General features: G+C 43.2%; 3 protein-coding genes across 4 annotated transcripts; all 3 read left to right on the top strand.

The window, feature by feature from the left end:
- Nucleotides 1–761: 761 nt before the first annotated feature.
- Nucleotides 762–8,135, top strand: atp6v1ab (ATPase H+ transporting V1 subunit Ab). The gene is made up of 15 exons (XM_079181843.1): nucleotides 762–846; nucleotides 3,397–3,500; nucleotides 3,612–3,740; nucleotides 3,917–4,131; nucleotides 4,221–4,358; nucleotides 4,449–4,600; nucleotides 4,696–4,858; nucleotides 4,942–5,050; nucleotides 5,153–5,275; nucleotides 5,503–5,617; nucleotides 5,704–5,767; nucleotides 5,855–6,058; nucleotides 6,240–6,334; nucleotides 6,480–6,651; nucleotides 7,221–8,135. Exons 2-15 carry the CDS (start codon nucleotides 3,419–3,421, stop codon nucleotides 7,311–7,313), a joined length of 1,854 nt encoding a protein of 617 aa, XP_079037969.1. The 5' UTR covers nucleotides 762–846; nucleotides 3,397–3,418; the 3' UTR covers nucleotides 7,314–8,135.
- Nucleotides 8,136–8,403: 268 nt separating this feature from the next.
- On the top strand, nucleotides 8,404–17,925 carry gramd1c (GRAM domain containing 1c). Of its 2 annotated transcripts, none has more exons than XM_079181784.1 (18): nucleotides 8,404–8,550; nucleotides 9,175–9,286; nucleotides 9,685–9,808; nucleotides 10,487–10,587; nucleotides 11,324–11,419; nucleotides 11,505–11,585; nucleotides 13,639–13,757; nucleotides 13,839–13,995; nucleotides 14,086–14,248; nucleotides 14,338–14,481; nucleotides 14,676–14,794; nucleotides 14,876–15,018; nucleotides 15,102–15,205; nucleotides 15,613–15,774; nucleotides 16,547–16,613; nucleotides 16,832–16,951; nucleotides 17,397–17,502; nucleotides 17,800–17,925. In XM_079181784.1, exons 2-18 carry the CDS (start codon nucleotides 9,188–9,190, stop codon nucleotides 17,869–17,871), a joined length of 1,977 nt encoding a protein of 658 aa, XP_079037910.1. In that variant the 5' UTR covers nucleotides 8,404–8,550; nucleotides 9,175–9,187; the 3' UTR covers nucleotides 17,872–17,925. The 2 variants fall into 2 exon arrangements, with proteins under 2 accessions (XP_079037910.1, XP_079037909.1); XM_079181783.1 differs by having other exon boundaries at nucleotides 14,083–14,248.
- A 2,312-nt stretch (nucleotides 17,926–20,237) lies between these two features.
- On the top strand, nucleotides 20,238–26,224 carry zdhhc23b (zDHHC palmitoyltransferase 23b). The gene is made up of 6 exons (XM_079181031.1): nucleotides 20,238–20,464; nucleotides 22,006–22,166; nucleotides 22,966–23,655; nucleotides 24,085–24,252; nucleotides 25,230–25,499; nucleotides 25,881–26,224. The coding sequence occupies exons 2-6, from the start codon at nucleotides 22,024–22,026 to the stop codon at nucleotides 25,993–25,995; spliced, it is 1,386 nt and encodes a 461-aa protein (XP_079037157.1). The 5' UTR covers nucleotides 20,238–20,464; nucleotides 22,006–22,023; the 3' UTR covers nucleotides 25,996–26,224.
- Nucleotides 26,225–26,283: the final 59 nt, after the last annotated feature.

Here is a 26,283-nt window from a genome sequence, read left to right as displayed (position 1 = left end):
GAGAAGGTCAGCAAAGGGTCATGGTTGGGATTATGTTAACAATATAACCTGCCAATCATAGCGAACGAGGCGAGATTGGTGGATTTGTCGGAAACCTGAGCGGAAGCACAGCCTCTGAGGCCAACCTCAGGGCACAGCATATATTTAATTTATGCATTTACAACTTTCATTTTGGAGCTTTTTGTACTTAATTTATTTAAAGAAGTAAATGCTTTTGAATACACTGTCACAAAAACAAAATTGAAGACATAAAAATTGCCTCCTACTTTGCTACACATAACTACACCACTTTAGAGAGTTATCAATATATACAATTCTTAGATATAGAACATTTATTTCCTTTAACATCGCCACAATTTAGATAGTGTTGTAAAAGAAAGATACATATTCGTATACAGTCTATGAGAGAGACTTAGATATGGAGTAAATATCATAAATAATAAATCACAGCAATTTGTGGTGGCGCCTCCATTTTGGCTCAAATACAAATATATGATTTATATATTATTTTGTAATTTTCCCGGATTGGAACCAGGTTGTACACTAAACTACGGATGGTCTCATAAATAGAGAGTATTTTCACATAATTTATACGGGCAAAAAAAAAAAAGGCCAACAGTATTGTAGCTCATGCTTTTTTGATCGATCACCAACGTCCACCACTTGTAAACGCTTTACGGCAGCTCACGGGGCGGATCCAAAATGGCGGCAGTTGCAGTGGCCCCAGCAGTAAAACCGAGCAGCGAGTGAATGAAGTCAGCTGATCTCAGTCCGCTGTCACGCACCGCAGCACCCATCGTTTCTCTCTCGAGGCAAGACAGTGAACCACCACTTCACAACCAGACGGTAACTATTACGTTTTATTCTTCAACCCCGTTCTCTACATTTTAAACTTACATTGGGCTTTGTTGTGTGTGCATAATGACATGATTTAGCTACACTGTTGCGACAAAACGGAAACGTTAGAGCCTGCAATTTTCATCCAGGCCGAGAGACCAGTATTGCTGTCGTTTTCATAACATATGTAGCTGTCTGACGGAGCTTGCAGTGTGAAGACAAAGTGGCATTGATTTTAAATGACAGATGTATATTTATTTATAATGTAACCGCCTGATTTTAGACTGTCCTTGCTGTGTCAGGCTACAGTTTCGAGGAAAGCTGTCAAGCTGAATATCGTGCATTGAGACCAGTATCAAAGCATACTGTAACGGTATACCATATACAGGCCTCCAGGTCATTGGTATGCAATCAAATCTTTATCATTATTAGTAGATTAAATAATCTATTTTACCTGAGTTTCATGCAATAAGCTACCTGCGTTCAAGGCTTTTTTAATTAACACCAGTGTGTCAGGATGTTGTGCGTGGTCATCTCACATAGATGTTACATTTCTGACCCTATTTTGCACAGACAGCCATACCTACATAGACATGCCTTTTCTCAGTGTTGTCAAGCTGCTTTTTTTGTAGCTCAAATAATGAAGGAATGATTACAGACACATGTGCAGTGAACTTGTCTCTGTCTGGATTAGAATTGACCATTCCCACCTCTCTTTACTATCCAGCACAAGTTCGCCAACATAACATCTAAGGTCAGCAGTCAAAATAATTAAAGGTGACTTTAATATATGACCCATGCCAGCTTTTCAGTGGAGGATTGTAGTCAGAGGGGGAAATGTCTCCAGTAAATAATTTGTACTTCCCAGTTTTGCGCCATGCTAGTTTTCCACTTCCTTAAAGAGACTCATACAGACCTGCTAGTCATGTGCCAGGATCATATGACCAAGTGTGATGTCTGTTGTTGTTGTAGCAGGGATTATTACAAGAGGATGTGACTTTAACTGCTTGTTAAGAGGCTTGTAACAAATATCATTATCGTCATAAAACGTCTTTTTCAAGGTTTACACGTAAATCTAGTTTGATTTGTAGAATTCAAAGTTGTCTGTGACATTATGCGATTGAATCATAAGAACAATAGGCATTGTCTTCCCACTGTATTCTACTCATTGGAGGCTCTCAGAATAACCTCACAGAATTATAAAGAGATCATTTTGTTAGTTTTTTTGTCAACTTTTCCTTTAAAAATCGTTAGAAGAAGGAAGTGAAGCCTTCTATAGGTTTCATTCATGTAATTCCTACAATCGACCTGTTGGTGGAGCTGCTAAATTCCTGCACAGATGGGCTGAGCAGCCGAGCGTCAACAGGAAGATCTGTACATCAGTGGGAAGGACAAGAAAAGGTTATGGATGTAGAGCACTGTATGTGTGATTATGATTGTCAGATAGAAAAATACAACATGTAGGTAGTATGAGACTGGATCTGCTTTGTTTCATTATGCACTCAAGTGTATTGCAGATCAGAGCATCTGCAGTCGGCTCTCTGTGGGGTTGGGTCTGTGTCACGACTGATGACGGCTTGTGTTTGTGCAGCTCCTGCACGTCACTGCAGTTAGTCAGGACAGTATGCTGCAGATGTGTGATGTGAAAAAAGGACCAAAAATAGGAAAAAGATGAGACGGAAGAGTTTTCTAGAAAGATGCAATTGTCACACTTCATGAAAAAGGAGCATGTTTACAATACATACATCTACTGTCTGTACACATGTGAAGGTGAGACGAGGAACATGCTGCATTGTGGGATTCCCCTCTAATGTTATCCTCACGCGTCACACTGACTGTACTACTGCTCCTGAAGCGTGTGCGGAGGGAGGAGGAGGATCGGCGTTGGCCTGTTCAGGCACCGTAATGCTGAGAAAGGCAGAGTCGTGAGCTGTCGTGTTGCCGTATTTTCCTGGCGGTTTCCATGGTAACAGTAGGAGGTGCCACCACCAAGCTATTTATCTCTGAGTTTTGGGATTCTCTCCATAATATCTTTTATTTCTAACACATTTTCTACCTTTTTTATTTTGATTATTTAGTCTGAATCTGTGGTGAAAAGCCGTTTTGTTTTAAACATCATGCTTAAAATGATGCACGAGAACTTTACTTTTTCAGTGTTTTATGTTTTAGTTGGCGTCGGTATTTAAAGTCGTACAAAGGGATGCATCCTGCTGCATACAGTGATTATCTTGTATGACCGTATATAGATTTCATTCTGTTCATATTAACCATGTCGCGCCATACTTAAACAGACTGGTACTAAAGCAGAGTGTGGTCTCATATGAAATTCACTGTAAAAACATTCATTAAAGAGCTCTTACCCACAGCTGCTTTATGGCTGCCAATAAAACCTATCGACAAGGAAAATGTAGACACGGTGTTGTTGTTGTTGTTGTTGTAAGGGACCATTGCCGAGGAGAAGATGGCCTCTCCTGCAGACTTCTGTTTAATTTTCCTTTTTCCTTTCGTTCTCTGTTTCCTGATGTCGTCCTCACATTGTCCTCTCTGCTCTGCTTCCAGTTATCTTAATAAGCCAGTGAAGATGGACATGTCCAAGCTGCCCAAGATCAGGGACGAGGAGAGGGAGAGCGAGTTTGGATACGTTCATGGAGTCTCCGGACCCGGTGGGCACAAACACTATATCATCAATATCTCTCTTAACTGAGAAACTCAGAACAGAATTACTACAGAAGCCTATGCAGCTGGATTGTTGACACTTGTTTTGTTTTTCGTAGTGGTGACAGCTACCGCCATGGCAGGAGCAGCTATGTACGAGCTGGTCCGTGTCGGCCACAGTGAGCTGGTGGGAGAGATCATCAGGCTGGAGGGGGACATGGCCACCATCCAGGTCTACGAGGAGACCTGTATCCTTTCCACCACGTGTCTGTCTTTACTCGATGTCACAGCTTTCATTCCGACATCTAATATTTATTAACGGCTCTATAAGAATGAGAAGATACGAGTCTAAATGATGTAAAAGTTTATATTAGAAGTATTCCAACATTCCCGTCCAAACATTTTTCCCTGAGCTTGACTCCAGCCGGAGTGTCTGTTGGAGATCCTGTGCTGCGGACGGGGAAACCCCTTTCTGTGGAGCTGGGTCCAGGAATCATGGGCTCCATCTTTGATGGTATCCAGCGACCACTAAAGGACATCAATGACATCACACAAAGCATCTACATCCCCAGAGGTGTAAACATCGGAGCCTTGAACCGAGACCTCAAGTGGGAGTTTTCACCTGTCAAAAGCCTGCGGGTGTGTGTCTGTGCAGCTTCAAACCTTCAGTGTACGCGGCGTGTTTTAAATTATCCAATTTATGTCAGCTTTCCTTTTTTTTAAATTAGGTTGGCAGTCACATCACAGGAGGAGACATCTATGCCATGGTGTACGAGAACTCCCTCATCAAGCACAAGATCATGCTGCCTCCCAGAAACAGAGGCACCGTGACCTACGTGGCGCCACCTGGAAACTACGACGTCTCCGTGAGTTCGCCACACCTCCAGCTACCAGCTTTTTTTTTGTGCCTGTTAGTTGTTGCCTTGGTGTTGATGGTGTGTGCGTCTCTGTGTCAGGACGTGGTGATGGAGCTGGAGTTTGAGGGGGTGAAGGAGAAGTTCACCATGGTGCAGGTGTGGCCTGTCAGACAAGTGCGACCCGTCACAGAGAAGCTGCCCGCCAATCACCCGCTGCTGACCGGACAGAGAGTGCTGGACGCCCTTTTCCCGTGAGTCTCTCATCCTCCTCTTTAACTCAAGACATGTTGAAAAGACCCCCCCAACCCCCCCATCCTGTACCCACCTCTCTCCTCTCTGTGTGAAGATGTGTGCAGGGAGGTACCACAGCCATCCCAGGAGCCTTTGGCTGTGGAAAGACTGTCATCTCTCAGTCCCTGTCCAAGTTCTCCAACAGCGACGTCATCGTCTACGTAGGCTGCGGGGAGCGCGGTAACGAGATGTCAGAAGTGCTGCGAGACTTCCCTGAGGTGGGTAGCGATCGAGGCGGCGGTGCTGTGTTCAAAACTTGATTTGGTGTTCAAAGTGACTGACGGTGTCGTCTGACCCACAGCTCACCATGGAGGTGGACGGGAAGACGGAGAGCATCATGAAGAGAACAGCGCTGGTGGCCAACACCTCCAACATGCCTGTAGCGGCCAGAGAGGCCTCCATCTACACAGGTGAATACTCGTTGACCACTCGGATGTGTTGGAATAAAGAGTCTCATTCACTGGAGGTTAACACACGCGAGTACTGCACACTAACTCGGTTTGTTCTGGCAGGAATCACGCTGTCTGAGTACTTCAGAGACATGGGATACAACGTGAGCATGATGGCCGACTCCACCTCCCGTTGGGCCGAGGCTCTCAGGGAGATTTCTGGCCGTCTGGCCGAGATGCCTGCTGGTAAGTTTGGAGTCTCCTGGAGATCGTTTAGTTGATTGACATATCAAAATTTTAAATGAAACGAAGCAAAAATACCCCAAATTCTGTTGTTCCAAGTTATTAAATGTGAATATTTGGAGATTTGTAAAGTATGTGAATTGGTGCACAAATGAAAAGACAATCCCTTAGCTGAAAGCACCACTTGGCACCTGTTTTTCCGTGTTCTTATTTTCTGTATCTGCCCACAGACAGTGGTTATCCTGCCTACCTGGGCGCCCGCCTCGCCTCCTTCTATGAGCGTGCTGGCAGGGTGAAGTGTCTGGGCAACCCTGAGAGGGAGGGCAGCGTCAGTATTGTAGGAGCGTGAGTACAGCTTTATGCCACTAGAGGGAGACATTACTCTGCACGTCTTGTACGTACTCTAACGAAACAGTTTGTTCCTTTCTCAGTGTATCGCCTCCTGGTGGTGACTTCTCTGACCCTGTCACTTCAGCCACCCTTGGTATTGTGCAGGTAAATGGTCAAATTCATATTCTAATCACGCTTTTCTGATTGAAGGAGCTCAGTTCCTTTCCTCAACTATGTTATTTCCTGTCTCAGGTGTTCTGGGGTTTGGATAAGAAGCTGGCTCAGAGGAAGCACTTTCCCTCAGTGAACTGGCTGATCAGCTACAGCAAATACACCCGCGCTCTGGATGAGTATTACGACAAGCACTTCCCCGAGTTTGTGCCCCTGCGTACCAAGGCCAAGGAGATCCTGCAGGAGGAGGAGGACCTGGCTGAGATTGTGCAGCTCGTCGGAAAGGTAATTCAGCATTAAGTTGTCGAAAGGGGTTTGATCTTTGGATGAACTTTTACTTGATTTGTTTCCCCCCTTTTCCCCAGTATGTAACTTAAAATGTAATCACGCGTAGAAGAAAAAAAATCACATTATTCCATATCTGATTTCTTTCATTTAAATATATATATATATCTTTTTTTAACAGGCATCACTGGCAGAATCGGATAAAATCACCCTGGAGGTGGCCAAACTGCTCAAAGACGACTTCCTGCAGCAGAACGGTTACACACCTTATGACAGGTAGCATCAGACCCAACGTAGCATGTGTCACACTCTGGCACTGACCTGAGGTCTAATAGATATTGGACACCCTGGAGAGAAAGAGAAACACCACTTTTGGGTATTTGGTCCAAAATGGCTGACCGATTTGTGTCCATGTCCTCAGGTTCTGTCCCTTCTATAAGACGGTGGGCATCCTCTCCAACATGATCTCTTTCTACGACATGGCACGGCACGCAGTGGAGACCACAGCTCAGAGCGACAACAAGATCACCTGGGCCATGATCAAGGAGCACATGGGAGAAATCCTCTACAGGATCAGCTCAATGAAATTCAAGGTGTGTGTGTTTTGTGCGTAAGACGTTTGCCTCGTCAACATACCGTATTCTTTGTTTGTAATGTGCGGTTAGCCTGCCTTTACATCAGTCGCTTTGTGCTCGTTCTTAAAAGGATTATTTCGAGCTTGTAGACGTATTGTTTGCTCCAATACACTGAGTGCGTTTAAGAGTTGTGACGATCACAATAGGGAAGTGGAAAGTTTAAGTGCTTTAAAAATAACTCTTGCTATGACCTCCACCCATCAGGTTTTCTTTTGTCATTATTAAAGAGAGACCTGGCCACGGGTGTAGCATGAAAACATTCTTACGACTATAAATGCAAACAGGCTGAGACAACAGTGTCTATAATATCCAGTTATGATGCCTAAACAATACATTTAATTCACTAAAAGATCTGACCGTTTCTATCTGTATAATGTTCCAAGAGGATGCTTATTATTGACATGACATCTGTAGGACACTGTGAGGCTGACGGCCATAGCTCTGGCACCACAGCTCACGCACAGAATCTGCCCACGCTTCCTGTTTTTTTGTTTGCGTTGTGAGACTGCGTTTCTTTGTTGGTACAGGACCCGGTGAAGGAGGGCGAGGCCAAGATCAAGGCCGAGTACGCTCAGCTGGTGGAGGACATGCAGAACGCCTTCCGCACATTGGAAGAGTAGGCTGCCGCCTCTCGCAGCCTTTCCGGTATTCATCTCTGGACCCTCCACTGCAGAATCACATTCCACCTCCTCGTATCCCCAAAACCTGCGTGCTCCCCTGTGCTCCTTTTTTGCGAGTGATTGTGTGAGCGAGTGCAATTTCATATGGAGGGAAAAGAGAAAGATGTACTGTATTCATTCTTTTTTTGTTGCCTCATACAGGCGCACTCTGGATCCTCTGCATGGTTGTTGGTCGTATGTGCGTGCGTGCGTGTGTGTGGATTTAATGTGTGTACGAAAGAAGGATCTCTTCCACCCTCTCTTTTCCTTTCTCTGTTTACATGATTTTTTTCGTGTATCCTTGTTGCTCTTCCTGAAGAGGATTGTTCGGTTGATGTATTGTAATTCATAGACCATCTGTACAGAAGAGTATTGAATATAAATTTAATAAGATCAGCCTATTTATTGCCGGCATTTTGACGTGAAGGCTTTGCCGTTCTTTCCTTTTTTCTTTGTTTTTACGGTTGTGTTTCATGCTGTGCAGTGTTGTGTACTTTGCTGTGTGAATGTGTAAGAGTCGACACTCTGCTGTCCCAACACTTTCATGTTACTCCAGAAGAATTAAAACATGAGCGGGGAAAAAGAAAAACCTTGTGTGTTTGCCTGCCTGATCTGATTGTTCCTGATGATGCTGTCTGAGCTGCTGAACTGGTCTCTCTGCATATCACTCATTCTCCAGCACCCTGCCCTTTATATCCTTTGTTCACATAATTCATGTTATATACTTTTAATTACTGTTTTTGTAAAGCTCCGAGCTTTATTTGGGGATTCCAATTAATAGAAGTCCTCATAAAGTGTTCTGATTTTTAAAAAACGAAACATTGTGTGAAAGTCAAACACCTTTTAAATTGAATAAACTTACTGCAGTAGCTTTTTCACCTGACTACTTGGAATACAAAAGGTACTTTGCTTTTCATGGATTCCACACCTGCATAAATTAAGGGAGATGCCATTTTGGAGTCATTAACTAGTTGAGTGAAGACCAATGAGCATCACGGATGAGATGACAACTCCCATTAAGTATGTTCCCCTGAGCAGGTGAGATGTACGTGCAACAAGGCGCACGAGCACAGCGCATCAGAAGAGCTCCAAATCTGTGTGGGAGACGAACTGGCTTATCCTTGACTTTTTAATTAATTTATTTTTTTACTCGGTCGCACGCGGAGAGAACAGAAATCCTGGGTCCACTCCGTGCCGGGTAAGTGACTGACAACAACAGTTTAGTCTGAGGTCGGTAACCCGCGTGCAGAGACATGTTGGGAGGTTCAGCTCGCGCGGGTGCTCATGGCGCTGTGCGTAAAAGTAGTAGGTCCGCTTTTCTCATGTGGGTTTTGTTTGTTCAGACTTCTCATAGATGGTTATGATAGCTCCAATCAGCCGACACAATCTGACAGCGCACACAAAGAGTTTTGGAGTGTACAAGATGTTGGAAAGTTTCTTTAAAGTTGTATAAATGTTTTTAACTTTGTGACATAAATCCGTTCTCTTAAAGATATGTTTTCCATATGTCACATGAGTCATAAGTGCATAAACGTGTCTGTTCTTTGGCAGGACTTCACTTCTGCCGCCATTTAACCTTCCTAGTCAAACCAGTTCTGTTGCAGTGATTATGACTTCCCCTGTGGTGCTGGATATCCTTGTTTCATAACATTTACAACAGAAGCTCAGATCATGTTTGAGTTAAACTCTCATGGACCCATACATTATCTTTTTTTCTCTCTCCTTATGGCACTGCTGGAAGGATTGAAATGTGTTTTAACATCATCAATCTGTAGCAGGGCTAAAGAAGTTTCACAGAGAGCACATGTTTTTTTTATTTAAGCAACGCAGCAGAGATGGACCAGGTATCCAACCAGTCAGGAGCGGTCAGTGATGATATTGCAGATGAGTCGACATCCATGGTGGATGTCAAGTGGAGCTCTGATGAAGAACTGGTAAAAAACACAACACTGTCCCAGTTAACACAAAGCTACTGCTGCTTGTGAATGACCAGCGGCTCCTTCATATAACTCACTTAAGTCATGCAGCTCTAGTATCATTTATAGTAAACTATGGCATGGAAACATTTCACTGCTCTCTCGTGGCTCAGATTCATGACACCATGTTTCACCTCACACAAGTGGGATTGCTGTTGTCTCTTGGACGCAAAGCCCAAAAGGCTCATAATGCTGTTTATCATCTGCTCAAACTCACAGGAGATAATGTCTGTCGCTCTTCCTCTTTTAACTTCTGGTCAGAATTATAGCTTATCACTTGTTCTTCTTTTTGTGTGTACAAAGAAAGAGAGAACGAATGTTCTCAGTACCAGTAATGTTGATATTTCCTCCACCAGAGCTCCGACCCTCAGGGACAGTGTCTCGCAGTACCTCCAACTCCTCTGCCGACATACAAACAGAGGTTGGATGAATTTAAGAAGCTGTTCAAAGAACTGCCGGAGTCAGAGAGACTCATAGTGGGTGAGTTGTATAAAGACTTCTTCTCATAGTAGAAGTGTTGGTCCGTGATATTTATTCTTTCATTTATGTTGATGATAGTGTTTACTGAGAGACATTATTTAAATTTTCCATATTTTATAAATTTGCGCAAAGATTTTAAGGTCATAAAAAGACAAAATAGTCTTTTTTGACGAATCCTTACAGCGTGAGCGTTTCTGGTTCAAGAAGAACCTACAGTCACATTATCACGTCGTCACTGGCCAATATTTCAACCAGGTACCCTATATTTATCTTAAACCCCCATTTAAATATACAGTATCTAAAGACCGCTTTAAACATGTTGCCACACTGTGATAAAATCACATACTCCGTACCTGTGTTTTCTTGTTTCATTGAAGATAAGGTTCCTTGTTCATTGCCACACTGTTGCATTAAATGGAAAATGATGTAATAGACATGTGACCCTCTAACTCGAGCATGACACATGCAGGAGCATCTGGAAACCACAAGGCTATGGTGACTAGCCTTTGACTGGAATTTAAATTGATCTTAACTGAAATATACATGGTTACATGTTGTGTGTAAGAAGGTAAATCCCACACCATCTTATTAAAGTTGTCTGTTTTATAGATGTAGTGTGTCACCTCAGGCAGTCATTTGTATGGATGACTTCAGCAGCCCTAATATATTTTCCCCCAGACTACCCGTGTGCCCTCCAGCGGGACATCCTCCTTCAGGGACGCCTCTACCTCGCAGAGAACTGGCTCTGTTTCTACAGCAATGTGTTTCGGGGTACGAAGGTAATTGGAGAGTGGATGAGGACCGAGGGAGAGAGGGGAGGTTGTACAGTCTGGAAGCACATTGTGCTCACATTAATGGAACAAATGTGTGGACAAAGAAACCGAATATGTGGAGGATTATATTATCATAGCTAACAATTTGCATTCTTCTTTAATGTACATTTTAATAATGATTAACTATGTTCAAACTGCTCACTACCTATTTTTTTTTTTTTTTTTAATACAGCGTGCAGGATTTAAAGAAATCCACCCTAAAACACTTTAAAACAGTTATAGTTAAATTTCTGAGCCCCTTATTGTTTTGTTGTATTTTTATTATTTGTTTGTTATTCACAAGAGATGACGCAAAAAATATGTTATTTTTATGTTTTCAGCTATACAAAGTATACACCATGAATATCAGAATTTAGTTTTCAGTTCCTCAAATACAAATGGCAAGAAATTCTAATTTGCAATCACGCGCAACAGATGAAAAACCAAGCTGCAACATTACAAATAGCAAGTACGATACATTAATTGCAACACTTGTGGGAGTCGATCATCTGATAATGCAACATTTCTGCTGTGAGCAGTAAGTTCAAGCCTCTCCTTGGGAGTCGCTAAAAGTCATTCTAAGATGTCATCACAATTTTGATTTTGTAGATCACAACATTGGTATCCAAGGGTTGAATTTTTTTTCACGATATCATTTTTTGATAAGCAATGTGCGCACTAACTACTCGCCTTTTTCCTCCAGATTATACTGCCTCTTAAAGAGATCGTGACTATGACCAGAGAGAAAACGGCTCGTCTGATTCCCAATGCCATCCAGATCGGCACAAGCACAGACAAGGTGTGTTTGAAGATAGCAGAGTTTATGTCACATTTGATTAACACATAATCAATTACTTTATATCTCTTTACATCTTCACCTGCAGCTCTTCTTCACATCCTTCTCGGCAAGAGAGAAAAGTTACCAGGGTGTTTTCCGCATGTGGCAAAACACGCTGTTGGACAAGGTATTGTCTTCCCCCACTTACCTGCGGTTACCTCATACAGTCTCCTAACTGCAGACACTCATCAGTCTAATGATCATTATCCATGTGGGAGTAACCCCTGTTCTGCAGGCTCAACAGTAGTCCCTCCTTCATACCTCAGTCACATGTATAACAAACACTGTCGACACACAGACTTTGCTGTAGTACAGTAACTGGACTGCTGTGATTTAAATGTCTCTCCGATCACCAGCAGCTCTGTGACTTTACCCCATTTTGCAGCACTTATCTAATCAGTCCAGAGTGCGTATCATACTGCCCTGTCTTCCTTTGAGGTTATCACTGCCGCTCTGCTATTGCATGTAGGGTAAAGATCTGCAGCACTGCAGGGTTTGCGCAGGAGTCCAACAGACACTCGCTTAATTGTTCCACATAGGTGCTGTTTGGAATAATTTACCCACATGTATGTCAAGAATCTAGTAAATGTAAACCCACTACAGCTCAGTCACCTTTTATTTGTGTCCAACAAACTCTTTTGTCCAGTAAAAGAAACATAATGAACAATAAACTAGAAAAAAAAATGTTTCTAGTTTGACAACTGCAGGCGCAAACACTGTAAACAGTTTAAAATGTCTTTACAAGTTGTTGTTGTTTGCTCGTGAGTTGAATTTGAAACACTTGAATGTGTTTGAGGCCTCTGTTGAAGTGATTGCTGCAAACTTATGACAATATAATGGCAATTTTAACCACCACAGGCAGTTGAATTGCATTAGTCTGGAAATGGCAGACTCTGCCACTAACAATGAAAACTGATTTAGAGAGAAAATCATAAGATTGCACGGCAATTGTCATTGCAACCAAAAAAAGTATCGACAGGGTTTGATTTCATGGGAATCTTAAAGATTATAACTTTAAAATGAGTTGAGTGTCAGTTGATGTGTGGCGGCTGAATGCAAAAGTGAGTCGGCTGAGGCATGAGTCAGTCAAAGCGGCATTGATGTTATATATTATGCTCTTATACTGGAACTATTTACCTCCAGTTTGTCACAGAGATATTACATCTCAATAGGACTAGCCTGTAAAAACAAAAGGTAAAGATTACAGATATTATTCATAATTATGCATGTATTATAATATCTTGTTTTTTTAAGAGGAGAAACTATGTAGCAATGACTATTCTTATAGACAGGCGCTATGGCAGCCTACCCAAGGGGGTGCGAGTCTGCTGGGATGTGGAGAACAAACACCTGTATGAAAACATCGCCGTCAAGAGTTCATTGACCTCTCAGGTGTAGCGACGGGGGCTGATTTACATGCTGCCTTTAACCGCGTGTCGGAGCTGCAACTATTATCGGAATCCCACCAAAACAAAAGAGTTTGTCTGGAACCGTCGATAAACCGGACTTTCGACTGGTAGCGCAATCTTTTATTTACCTTTTTTAATTATCGCAGTGTAAATCTGGGCGGCGCGTCTTTACGCCTCTGAACTCAGGACTTCCTGAATGTGCGCCCAGGTTATAGATCGCTGACAGACAGTTGGAACTCACTGCTGCGGGGATCATGTCGACTGACAAGTAAGTAAAGTCCGTGTTGGTGAATCTTTAACTTTATCTCCGTTTAGATGCGCTAGAACTCAGTTTGTGGTCCCATATGGCAACAAAAAAAAACAACGTGTTTATTTCCTTTGGGGTTAAACGGGTCTCCAACAGCACGGACTGTCGCCCATACAGCTGCTCTTGTTTTTGTGAGATTGAGCTTCTCTTAGTTGTCAACACAAACATGTAAGATTAATATCCCGACGGCCAGAAGAGACAATAAGGTGTGTAGCCTAGTTTGCTTGTCACCCATGGAGTTTGACTGTAAATGATACTGTGTGGAGACTAAACGTTTCCAGGTTACCTTTTACCAAACTCTGACTCGACTTTCGGCTAAGTTTGTTGCGCATATTATGGGTTCCTGCCAAAGCAGAGTCCTTATTGTGCAAGAGGAAGAGATATCTGCGGGACCTGGTCTCCAAACAAGACTATTTGGTTTATGTTTCCATGACTTTGTGTCCTCCCTTTCCCCTGACATTTAGCCTCTGACCAGTTTGGAGTTGTGGCAGATGGTCAAACAGTATTATGGGAATGACCTGGGCCTGAGCCATGAGGAGATGGAGAGCTTACAGTTATCAGCAGAATCGAGCATGCAGACCAGGTAACGCACTCCCACCTGCACGCCCATCCTCACGCGCAATCTAAATGTGCTGTGATTTTGACTCCACCCGTCTGTCTACAGCCTGACGGTGAGGCCTGGTGGTGACGATGGTCCCGGGAGGCTTGAGCGCCCGTCTTCCCTCCGCCTCCCTGTGATGGAGCATGGGCCTTCGGACACCTCCACTCCTCAGGGGGAGGACTTTCCTTCCCTTCTCGGCTCGCAGAACTCTCCCAACCCGGTATTCATTTTTGTCCTTCATTGCGTGGTCTGTGCATGTCTTTTTAAAAAATCTTTTCCCACCTCACTGGTTTGCGTCGCCCTCCAGAAGGATTCCCCTCGAGGCACCCCGTCTCAGCGGTGCAGCCCTGCTCCCTCGCTGGACCGCGTCGCCCCAGAGCGGGTTTCCAAACACTCCGCGCTCTCTCTCGACCTCAACGCCAACGAGAACGACGACGTGTCCGAGCCGAGCGGTTCAGAAAGCTTCGAGGACGGTAAGGAGAGGCCCTGGAGGATGCCTGAGCTCACCTGTTGTACTTTTTGTGTTTTTTTTTAATAATATTTTAACATTTTGCTTCATCAGTGGAGGAGCGAGTGGATTTGCCCCAGGTGCAGGGTCGACTCTATCTGAACAAGGTGTTCCACATCAGCGCCAGCAAGATGTTTGACCTGCTCTTCAGCGACTCCAGCTTCACCCGCAGGTTCATGAACATCAGGAAGACGACCAGTAAGTGTTAACCAGGGGGGGGGGCTGTATTCACTGCTGCATTGCTTATCTGTTGGTTACAATGTTTATCTGTATGATCCCTGCTAAATAGATGAACGCTATTGTTTTAAACCATTCCTGAAACTACTTTATTCACCAGTTCTGGCTTATAAAAGTTCCCATCTCATCTTCAAATTGTCCTTTTGTGTTATCAGACTATAGCTTTACTGCTTGGCAAAAAGACGCCTCAGGAAACATGAAGAGGAATCTGAACTACACAGTAACCATCAACAACCCTCTGATTGGCAAGTTCTCCACCGCTACGGAGAACCAGGTGTGTTTACATCCGTGTCAGTGGTCCGTGTGCACCTGAATGGATGAATGATCATGGATGTGTACTCCAATTATCTCTCAGACGCTGTACAAAGAATCCAGGGATGGTCAGTATTACCTGGTGGACTCCGAGGTGTACACTCATGACGTTCCCTATCACGATTACTTCTACATTCAAAATCGGTACTACATCATAAGCAACTCGAAGCGGAAGTGTCGACTAAGGTAAGGTTTTATGATTGTCTCATGACTTTGGACTTTTTTTTTTCTTAAGTGACTGCCATTTATTTTGTCTGTTGTGCTGCCAGGGTTTATACCGACGTGAAATACAAGAAGCAGCCATGGGGCCTGGTCAAGTCTTTCATCACCAAAAACTCCTGGAGCGGCGTAGAAGAAAATTTCCGACAGCTGGGTAAGTAGAAAGCCGTGTGCAGAAGAGTGAGCTTCCCGGTCTACTTTCCTTAGCTCGTGTTTTATTTTATCCCTTATCTGATATGAATGTTTCCACCAACGCACGTCAGGCTCCGCAGCAGTGAATTATTTTACAGCTGCTTTTGCATGGAAGGAGTAAAGGAATATCATGGTCAACCTGACCTGCATCAGCCATTTTAAGTGCACTGAGCTTGAGCAGGAAACCTTCATGAATTATCTACATTTTTTTTGTTTGTTTTTTTTTTACTTAGTGTTTTTTTCCAGCTTATTTCAGTCCTGCAACAGCCACAGATGGCTGATTTTATTTTATAAAAAAAATGGGTTTCTGTAATACATTGCCCACCCGAGCTTTAACCCCGCTTCTGCCCCATATTTGACCCTGTACAGAGGCAGAACTGCAGGAGGAGGAAGCAGAGATAAATCAAGGAGGTGGCGACTCTGTTAAGCCGGGTGGGCTTCGGAGGAGGAGGCGCACTTATCTGCCAGAGCACATGAAGCCCAACAAGCAGTACGGACAAGACCCTGAACAGCACAGAGAGGGCAACATGGGTAAATGACACACATACTGTATTTAATGCCTTTTAAAGGAATAGGTTTGCTGAGAAGACCGATACCGCGACTATATTTGTCCTTTCTTTATTTTGAGCTAGGAGCTCACTAACGCTATCTTGTTTGTATAAAGACAAGTCGTGGCTTCACAAAATACTGACTTTCTGGAGTCTCCATGAGGTTGGCAGGAAGTCACTGTGTCCCGCCAAGAAATAGTTCAGCAAAATAAGGACATAAAATGATGTGTTGTTTTTAATCCTTTGGATTTTGAACAGACTGCTTAAAGTCTTTGTGATGAACTCTTTGCTCCAGCTTCATTTTTAATGAAAAGATACGTTTTCTATGCACATTTTTAACTAAAATACCTACAACAACTATACCCACAAGGCTGCTTGGTTGAGATTCAAACTATTTACTTAATTGTTCAAATCATTTTTAGTAGTTAGTGATGCCAAAAGTGTTTGAATATACATTTTAAAACTTGGAGCAATTAATCTGACTGAAGTAAAATATGAACCTGTGAGGCCTTCAGCACTTTCAAAAAGTACCAAGACTTTCAAATGTTGACTGTTGACATCAAAGACATAATTTGTTGCTAGGATAGTAGCAGCTGTGACAAAAGCCTTGAAAGAAAATGTGTATTGTGCAAACTGCGTCCCTGTTTTATTGGCACGCACCCACAAAACAGCAGCATCTATATCTCAGGCCGTTGCATGTTTATTTTGTTTTTTTTTAAATCTATAATTTATTGATCTGTCCTACTGCATTTCAGGCCCCATAGAAATGAACAACCCGCACATATGGAACACTACGACCATAGTGGCTGGCATGACTTTGATGTAAGTTAACAACCTGGAAACGCGCATGTGAAACAACAATGAGGGTTGTATTGTGTATTCTGTGTTGTCCAAAGAGACGCACTGTCCCGATTTGTATAGATGGTCAATATTCTAAAGGTTGTGTGCGGTCAGTTCTGGTGTTTGCATGCTTTCTTCAAACATTTTTTGTCTCTTAAGTGGTCAGATTGAACTCTTTTAATGATCTCTGTCTCTTTCAGCTTGCTGATTCTGATGGTGATGAATCTGGGTCTGTTTTTTAAGTTGTGGGCGATGGAGGACGTAGCCCAACACATGTACCTGAGCACAAAGCATCGGCTGAGGGACAGGAGTGAGACCAGGTCAGATAACTTTCTGTTCCTTTTGCAAAATGCATTTTTCTTTGGGTTGCCCCCCTTTATTAGTCATCTGTCAGTCAGTAACTACTGTATATCAGTAGTTGCCTTGCTCACTCAGAAAGCAGAAGTGTAGGTAGAGGGGGGGGGGGGGGAGTTAGTCTTCCTCCACTTTTTTTTTTCTTTTTTTTGAGCAGCCCACATACAAGAGAGCTCTTGCTCTAATGAGTCACAATGTTGAAACTGTCTGTTATCAGCCTCAGTAACTGTGGTTATGTAAATGACATTGTCTCGCCTCTGTGCTCCTCCACTCTTTGCCCTCTTCTCGCATGTCCATCACGTTGTTACTGCCTCTGTTTTTGTCTTCTGCTGCCTTTCTGTAGCAAATGGGAATATCCTATTTTGCACATAAGAATAATCACTTTTTTTTTTTTTTTCTGTTGTTTTGCAGCTTGGCCCCTGAATATGGGCCCAGACAGGGACCAGGGCATCGGACCAGGGAGGATGCGCAGCTGCTAAAAGATGTACTGCAGGACTCCATCAACCTTTTAGAACAGGTAGGACAAGCTGGGAATGTGATGCATAAGTAAAACAACTGTAGCTCCGATGTGGACATGATAATGGATATTCTGCTCTGCTTTGTGCAAAATGGGGCAGTTCATTCTAGTCTTTTGACTCTTTTATCTCGTAGTCAGAAAGCAGAGGCATGCAGCTGTCATTTTCTATTTTACAACCAGCAGGAGTCCATCTCATAAATTCATAGCTGTCTTTTAACATCTTTTAAAAAAAAAAAAAAAAAAAACCTAAAACAGGAGATAAAACTGCTGAGTCAGTTGTTCCTCTTCTCCTCACAGCTCCGCAGCTCTCTGGTGGTGCTCCAGCAAACCTTTGCTTTGGCCAATCGCACAGCAGCGGCACCACAGTGATGCTCTTCACCTGGCGACTGCAGAATACCTGTCCCCGACCCTGTGGAGGGGGGGGGGGGGGGGAATAATAAAAAGGACTGCAGTGGTGAACTGCCTCTGAGGAAGTCTCTGGTATCCAGTGACGTTGCCATGTAGACGTCCCCAGACCACTGACGTGTCTTTTGTTGCCAGAGGTTACCGGTCCCAAAGCCTGTGGCGGAGCGTCGGGTGCCAGGATGTTTTTAAAGCTGTGGACTGACTGCTGCGAGGACCACGTTGCATCAGAGTCGGCGGCACATGGAGCAGTAGGTTTAGGTTTCTGTAGGGTGCTATTTTCAGCTCCCTCGGCTGGCGTCTTTTTCACGCTTTCCTTAAATAGTGGCATGGCAAAACGCCTTGCTATGTGCCGATGATCGTGCCACACCAAATGAACTATTAGAAAAAGCTTTTATTTTTTGTTTTATTCTGGGGATGTGAATCAATATTATTTAAAGCAACTATTTTCTCTATGTACTTTTTTGCACATATTTTAATTTTTGTACAAGTACCTCGTAGACGTGTTTTTATAATACTGTATATGAGCCAAAGCTGGTGAACAGAAGGTACTGCTGACGGAGTGCCTTTTTTTTTTTTTTTTTTTTTTTTTTTTTTTTTCCCTCATTCGGTTGTACAGGTGTAATCAGTTTTTTTTTTCTTTCTTTTTTTCTTTTTCTTGTTCTACACTGTGAACCAAGTATAATATATTGGTTTAATTTTAGATTCTAGGTGTGTGTGGGCAGTGAGACGATCTCAGGTTATCTCAGCACTTTGCTTTTACACTGTCAACACTAGATACAAGTTTGCTCTGTGATTCACAAATTGACATGAACTCTATTGTGGTGTTGTTGTTTTTTTTAAATCAATTGTTGGTGACATGCCCCTACACTTGCCTTGTTTGATGTTTACAGTGTTGTCACCCTTTTTATTTTTTCATCTGTTTTTACTTAAAACGGACTGCAAGCCACCACTTGTTTAAAATTGGTTGCTGTTTTGTACATTTTCAGCCATATTGCAATTAATAAACAATGTATTGCCAGAATCATGAGTAGTTCCAACATTTTGAAGGTACAACATATTAGAGCTGCAAATGTTTAGCATATTTTCTTTATATAAAAAATATCTCTATTATATTAGTCTATAAAATGTCCATCAGAGCAGCTACACATCTTTAGTGCCTTGTTTTGTTCGACCAACCAACAAATCATAGGAGACTTAAAAAACCCAGCAAATATAAATATTTTAGAAGCTGTTCATTTTAATCATTTCACTTCAGAAGTTACTGAAATGTTGAATCAATTATCCGACCACAGAGAGAAGCTTGCAGGCTAAAAACAAGCTCATGATTATATATTGCCTATTAAATAGTCTTTGGGAATTATCTGTTAATTATTCTTAAAAGCTGAACTGCCTCAGAAGAAAGGGAAATAACCAAGAGTCTGACAAGACAAAGAGTACTAGAATTTATTGTATTAAGCCAAAATGACTGATTTTTTGTTTTTGTTTTGTTGTATGATGCTGATAACTGCACACTGTCTGCTGCTGAAACGGAAGCGGGACTAGATGGGAGTAAAGCCAAATGTGTCTTTGTCCCTTTTGTCACAGGTGTAATACAAGACTATTGAGACGCTCTTTAATTATTGACCACAAGCATGTCCTTGTGTACTCCTAGAGGAAATAACATATTGCCTCTGTAGGCTGTCCTTAGGATATCTGATAGTGGCAATTAGTTTATATTGAAAATCTACTGTTGTATATTGTATGTATGGACTTTAATACAAGTTAATGTAATGGCTACTGGTGCAAAGTAACTACATTTACTCAAGGTGATTATATTGTATAGCCTATTCTCTATATTTCAGAAGAGAATGTTGTATTCTTTACTCCACTATGTTTACAGCTAATTACTTTATACATTTAGCTTATTCATACAAAACACAGCACCTTTTAAATTATGATGCATTTGTTCCCTGGATAAATCTCGGTCTTATCAAGTCGTTTTAGTATATAATTGAGTCGTAATCCCTTATCTCAAAACATGAGGGACATAGAGTGCATCAATCAAAACTATATAGTTTAATAAAACATATATATATATATATATATAAGCTACTCTTACTGCACATTTTTTTGTGTTAAGATAATACTAGGGCCCACCTATATCCAGAATTAACTTTATGACATTTTAGTTTTTTTTGCACGGTTAGACTCTGAACTGTAGTTAGTCAACATGATCTCAGACGATGGTGGATGTAGGTGTGGGAGTATAACCGGGAGTATAACCGGGTCATGGGCGGGGACCTTAGTGCTCGTTTGACGTCAGGAGGGAAACTGTTTTGGGGGCAGAGCCACAGGACGTCTCTCCCAACAGCAGCGATCCCGAACCCGGACAAGATCCGATTCGACCCCGGACACTAGAACCCACATCTGCTGTTATTCTGCAGACTTCCGCGGCAACACCGGGCTTCATGTAGCTCCGAGAAACACCGGTTACGTCATCCGTTGCCAGGAAGGAAACCGTCTGAGTCGATATTACACGCGACTCGAAAGCGTCGGCATGTAGCAGCTCTGTGTTCAGGTACGTCACAGCTGTGTTTTTAGCATTTGTTGTGCGTCTTTAGCTCCACATTAGAGCCTTGACTGAGACCGCGGGTTGGACCTGTCTTTACCCGACGCTGGTGGACGTGTATGACGAGGGGGAATCTGGGTCAACTGTGATCCGGTGGTCGTCGATTAACCGAGCTGCCGTGAGACGTTGAATAAGCGTTGAACTCCAGAAAATGTTGAGTGTAATGAAAAACAAAGGACATGGGTGAACTGTAATCTGCACACACAATGACTAACAATACATGCGTCCTTCAGCTTGATCCCTTCATGATGTTCAAGAAAGTTCTGAGCCTCACTGTTTGTAAATGAATGTCACTTTTAAATCGAGACACAGGCTGCAGAGGCTTTAGAGCAGTCATGTGTTCATTTCGTAATTTTGACAAAAAATATGATAAAATATTTTAGGAAATTCTCTTTCTTGCAAAGTTAGATGAGAACATTGATACCACTCTGCAGTTACAGGAGGAACAAGTGGGACTATTTCTTGAGCGGGTGCAGTGACTTCCACTAAATAACACAATTTACAAGTTGGAAGTAGCAGTTATCAAAATTGCAGATTTATTTTCTCTCTTCCGACTGACTGACTGATTAATCATATCTGACCTTTAAGGAATGCGCCCCCATCCTTAATCCCACCTACAAAGACCTTATTTACAAACAGCCACCCGGCATTATATTTTCAAAGCCTTTTTAATGTTCTGCAGCTATTGCAAAAGCATTGTAAACCACAGAGAATCCCTCAGTGTTACAACCGGACATTAAACTGCTGAGCACCAAAGTCACGCTGTGAATCCTTGCTGTTGTCAGGGAGCAGATGTGCTAGTTGGTGCTACCACACATCCACACACTCATTAATCAGTAGGTCTTCTCTTCTGGAAGGACCCTTACTTAACCTGATGTCCTTTTTCTCTGATCAGTGGCTGATGAATATTGATAGAACACCATGTCACGCTTTGATTTATTGCTAATCAGAGGCTCATTCAACAGAGTCGGATCCCCCCCAGAGACGGGTTTAACTGAGCTGAGGGATTAATCCCATTTACTGGTTCACTAGTCTTGCTCTCTGTGATGGAGGGGGCACTGAAGACCTTTGTGATTGTTATAAATGCTTCCACTGCCTCACCTCAGCCCAAATCCATCTGTGCTGTCTAAATAAATCAGCAGGCTGCTGCAGTGGTGGGACCGTTCAGTTCCTGCAAGTCATTAAAGCCCGACAGATGTGGGACAGATGTGAGGGTAGGAGGTGGAACGGGTAGGGTCAAATGAGCAGGGTCTGCTTTGTAGTGTTGCGTGGTCGAAATCTGTTTGGAACCACCCCAACGTCTAAAACGCATACAAATAGCTGTTAAGCTGCTGTGTGCAGAGGACATTTCAGCAAAGTGGGCTTTTACGGTATTTACAGTTATCGTCTTTCACTTCCTGTCTCTTATCTGCCACTTTTCTGAATCTCGTTTTATCCGTAGCATAAATGTTAATGGTTCTAATACACTTTTTAAAATTATAATCTAACAGGCTGTAAGGCTATCCATCATGAAGAAGCGAGCCAACAAGGTGCTGGAGGAGGAGGAGGAGGAGAGGTTGTGCTGCTGCGAGTACGTGAACAGACTCGGAGAGCGCAGCCATGTGGGAGCCTGCTGCTGTGACTGTGAGGACCTGGATGACGCCTGTGACAGGTGAGCGGTAAACTCAAGTCAGTGTAGGACTGAGGAAAAATCACCGTAAAGTGGTTTTGGTGTCCAGCTAAATTAATTGTGGGCATAATATTGGAAAATTGGTCTAAAAGCAACAACAATGCTGGTCTGTTGGTTGGTCGATCACCACTTTGATCCAGACTGAAATATCTCAACAACTATTTGATGGAATTGTGTACATTCATGGTCCCCAGAGGATGAATTAAACCTGCTGTGGGATGAATTATAATAACTCTGGGGATCCCCTTGACATTAGCAGGCAAACACGCCAAAATAAGATGGTTAACATGGTTAGCTGTGTTGTCATTGTGTGTATGTTAGTATGCTGATGTTAAGTACAGCCTCACAGAGCCCCTTCTTGTTTGATGAATTACCTTGATTAACTCATACATTTGTATTATTAGTAGTAGCATTATTAGTGAAGTATTTATTCACAGTACACAGAACTTTGAAGTTATTTCATATAGACTATTTATTTAATAACAATTTCTGCACATTCCAATCATATTCCACATATCTGTGTTCATTGAATAGTTTAGAATAAAGTCATGATATTTTAAGAAAATGTCTGCCTGTCTGCTGTGGGTTATGCTCTGCACTCTTCTGCTGTGGTAGTAATCCCTACAGACCGTCTGACAGACTCTCTCTTGAGGAGTGCTCTGCTTTTCATTGGAGGTGGAAAACCAAAACTAACATAAAAACACTTCTGATCAGACATAAATCTCACCTTTCCAATATATTGCTTTCAGAAGTAAAAATATTTCACTTGCTACTCTTTCAGGTTTATGAAGAGGGAGCCTCAGAAACCGGAATCCCTGTCACATGTGACTGCAGTTTTCACAGACCGGATCCGTGTGCCCTGGCTGTGGGGTGGAGCCCGAAAAGTGGAACTGTCCATCATCCCTCCTCTCATTCTGCTGCCGGTCCTTCTGCACGTCGCTGCTCTCCACTTCCTGCTCGGCGTGGTGGTTCTGACGGCTCTGCCCGGCCTGGTGCTGTGGTACTACTATTTCACCCACCGCAAGAAGGGACAGACGCTGTTCTTCCTCAGCCTGGCCCTCTTCTCCCTGGCGTACATGTACTACTTGTTCATCACTGAGGTGCTTCCCAATGGGGATCTTGGTCTGGTCCAGCTGGCGGTGATTACTGTCGGGGTCATACTCACCCTGGTGGCCCTTGTCCACACCAAGAGAGAACCTGGCATTGTGCGGCCAAACCCAGCGTCCGTCCACAGCACGGTGACGTATTACGGCCCTCTGGAAGACCGAGACCCTGCCGTCAACGGGGGGAGGCAGGATGTGACCATGACCGTGGCCGACCGGGCGGGATCGTCGGAGCATGCGGGGGCGGAGCTGCAGGAAGGCGGCCGAAGGAACTGGTGTCCGGTGTGCAGGGTGGTGCGGCCCCCGAGGGCGGGACATTGTCGGATCTGTGGCGTCTGCGTGCTGCGTCTCGACCACCACTGCGTCTGGTGGGTGCCAATAAAAATGCCTCTCACTCGGCCTGTCATCACTGTTCCTTCCACTTTGTCTCACATCTCTAACGCCGAAGTTGTTCGTCATCTTCTCGTCTTTTCTACACAAACTATTCAATAAATCTAAAAAAAAAAGTCCTTTTAATTGTCAAAACAATGTCTTTCTTTCCCAGGTTAGGTAATCAGCTCAGACTCAGTGTTTGTCCTGTTTACACCTGCCGTGTCTTTTTCAACCATATTTGTGTGTTGTGTCGGGCCAGCATCACACACTCATATTAGTCACAGCTGCAAGTTCCTTTCTGTCATCCACTCCGACACTTACGTGCGTGTGGTCCTGCATGTGTGTAGTGTAACCCTGGGGTCTCAGTACGATGTTTTGTGTGTACTTGTGTGTCTGTGCGTCCCCCTCCGTCGGTGCCCGGGTAGGATAAACAGCTGTGTGGGGCAGACCAATCACCGCAGCTTCCTGCTTACGCTCGTCCTCTTCCTGTTGACGTCTCTGTACGGGATCAGCCTGGTGCTGCAGAGTGTGTGTCCTGATCAACTCCTCTTCACCGCCCTGCTCTACTGCCCGGGGGTCTACGACCAGTACAGGTACTGAGCGCCTACACACACAATTTTGTACACTGAGCTGGAAAACTTTAACAATATAGTACCTTAACGTTACTATTTTACTGAATCTGAAAGCCCCCTTATTCTTATAATATAGGTTTTGTCCCAAAAATAGACAAATTGGTGTGTCAATGTGTTGCTTTGACCCCATTCATTGTTATTGTTCTCAGGCCAGCAGCTTGTTTTGGTTAGAAAATAAGATGCTTCGAAATTTAAAGATGAGAAAAATATTATTAAAAGTTATTAAAATGTATATCGGGGTCATAAAGGGTAACTTGTTTTTAAACCTGAATCTGATTGTCCAATGCTTTTGTGTCTAAATGATGATGATATGAATGATAATGGGGACACATTTTTTAAATTGGTCCAGTATTGAGGGAAAACGCTGCAGGCTGCAACGTAAACGCTCGAGGCAATTCCTCAGCGTCAATGTACATCTACCAGAAATGCTTGTTTTGCCACCGACAGGCTCAGTTTATTATAAGTGTCCGTCAACATTACGGAAAGGACCCTACAGAGAAGTAAAACTTTACCTTTCACTTGATCTGTTATTGTTATAAGTCTCATTCTGAAATCTTGAGTTTCATCCAAATTGCCTAAATCAGCTAAACATTCAGCCATGACATAAGAAACCTTTTAGATAACTTTAAGTTACGCTTTTTATACTCTAACACAACAAACTCTGACAACACCGGCACTCATCTCTTTAACTCTCACTGACGTTTCCACTGTTGTCTTCTGTCAACAAGTCACTTGATGAACAAACAGACCAGATCAAGCGAAAGGTAAAGAAGAAAAATGTATTTCTCAGTAGAGTCATCGATACCAGTAAAAGTCAATCAACAAGAAATTACAGTACAGAAATGTAAAAAATGCAGTACGTTTGTAATACTCAAACTATTAGACTACTGACAAGAGTATTTTCCATTCATGATCTTTTCTCATTGTCTGTGTTTCAGCGCTGCGCTTTGCTTCACCTGTGCGTGGTACAGCAGTATTGTGACCTGTGGGCTGCTCCACCTGCTGATGGTGCAGGTCATCAACGTCAGCTACAACGTGACCGAGCGCGAGGCACGCATGGCCCTGAGAGACAAAACCGCTCGCGGCGCCTACTGGGGACTCGTCGTGGACACCGGCGTCTACTCTCGAGGTTTCCGTTGCAACTGGGCAGAGTTCATGACCATGGGAGGAAAACTGAATCCACCCTCTCCCGTCCCAGCAGACCTGGTGTAAGAGACCGATTTCCCCCAACCCTGATTTTAAAACACGAGTTTGGAGCTTATGGTTGCTGTTCTTGTTCATGTCCTCTGGATGGCAGCATGGCTCTTTTTCACTCCAATTGCCGCCTCTGCTTGCCGCAAATGACTTTTATCGCTGGGTTACAGTTATTGATTTTTGGACACATAGCAATAAAAACTACATTAAGATACATTCACTTCCAATAATGTCACCCACGACATCTCCTCTATGCAGCTGTACCCACTCGCACTGACCTTGAATCTCTTTCCACGTGTCACTAGTGTCTCTGCCAAACAAATATCACCGTATCCTTCACACTGACTCCCTTGTCTGGATTTGAACATTGTCTTTATGTCTCCTCTACATTCTAGTGCCTTGCTGGGAGTCGGCAAACAAGAACAAAATGTGAGAGTGAATAATAGCTCTGGTCGTCGTAGGGACATTTTCTCTGAGCACGGCGCCAGCGACAACGTGACGCCTCAATGACGCACAAAACATTGTCCTCCACAAACACTTACCTGCAGTGTTCACAAAGGAGGGCACCTAACTTCACCTTGTGAGTGTCATGGATTATTTATCACTGATGAATGAAACATCCAGTGCTTTCCACTATCGCTGCTTTTATTAAAGTGATTTCAGAGGGATTGAAAAAATGTTCTTCCAAATCCTAAAAGTTGTATTTGGTCCAGTTGTGTTTGAATAAAATTATTTATTTTTAATAAATGAATGAGGTATGTGCATGTGTATTCATTATGTGTTTGTGTGCATGTCCCC

This window comes from Pholis gunnellus (genome assembly GCF_910591455.1).
Source record: "Pholis gunnellus genome assembly, chromosome: 20".
NCBI lineage: Eukaryota > Metazoa > Chordata > Actinopteri > Perciformes > Pholidae > Pholis > Pholis gunnellus.
The sequence above is the reverse complement of the archived record's forward strand: the minus strand, read 5'-3'. Positions and strand labels throughout refer to the sequence as shown.

Bases quoted from the DNA above. Each gene is read 5' to 3' on its own strand.
- atp6v1ab (XM_079181843.1), top strand. From the start codon at position 3,419: ATGGACATGTCCAAGCTGCCCAAGATCAGGGACGAGGAGAGGGAGAGC. The intron at 5,618-5,703 runs GTGAGTACAGCT...TTCCTTTCTCAG, and splicing joins AGCGTCAGTATTGTAGGAGC to TGTATCGCCTCCTGGTGGTG. The intron at 6,652-7,220 runs GTGTGTGTGTTT...TTGTTGGTACAG, and splicing joins TCAGCTCAATGAAATTCAAG to GACCCGGTGAAGGAGGGCGA.
- gramd1c (XM_079181783.1), top strand. From the start codon at position 9,188: ATGGACCAGGTATCCAACCAGTCAGGAGCGGTCAGTGATGATATTGCA. The intron at 13,996-14,082 runs GTATTCATTTTT...GTCGCCCTCCAG, and splicing joins CGCAGAACTCTCCCAACCCG to AAGGATTCCCCTCGAGGCAC. The intron at 14,795-14,875 runs GTGTGTTTACAT...ATTATCTCTCAG, and splicing joins CCACCGCTACGGAGAACCAG to ACGCTGTACAAAGAATCCAG.
- zdhhc23b (XM_079181031.1), top strand. From the start codon at position 22,024: ATGAAGAAGCGAGCCAACAAGGTGCTGGAGGAGGAGGAGGAGGAGAGG. The intron at 24,253-25,229 runs GTACTGAGCGCC...TCTGTGTTTCAG, and splicing joins GGGGTCTACGACCAGTACAG to CGCTGCGCTTTGCTTCACCT. The intron at 25,500-25,880 runs GTAAGAGACCGA...TCTACATTCTAG, and splicing joins CCCGTCCCAGCAGACCTGGT to TGCCTTGCTGGGAGTCGGCA.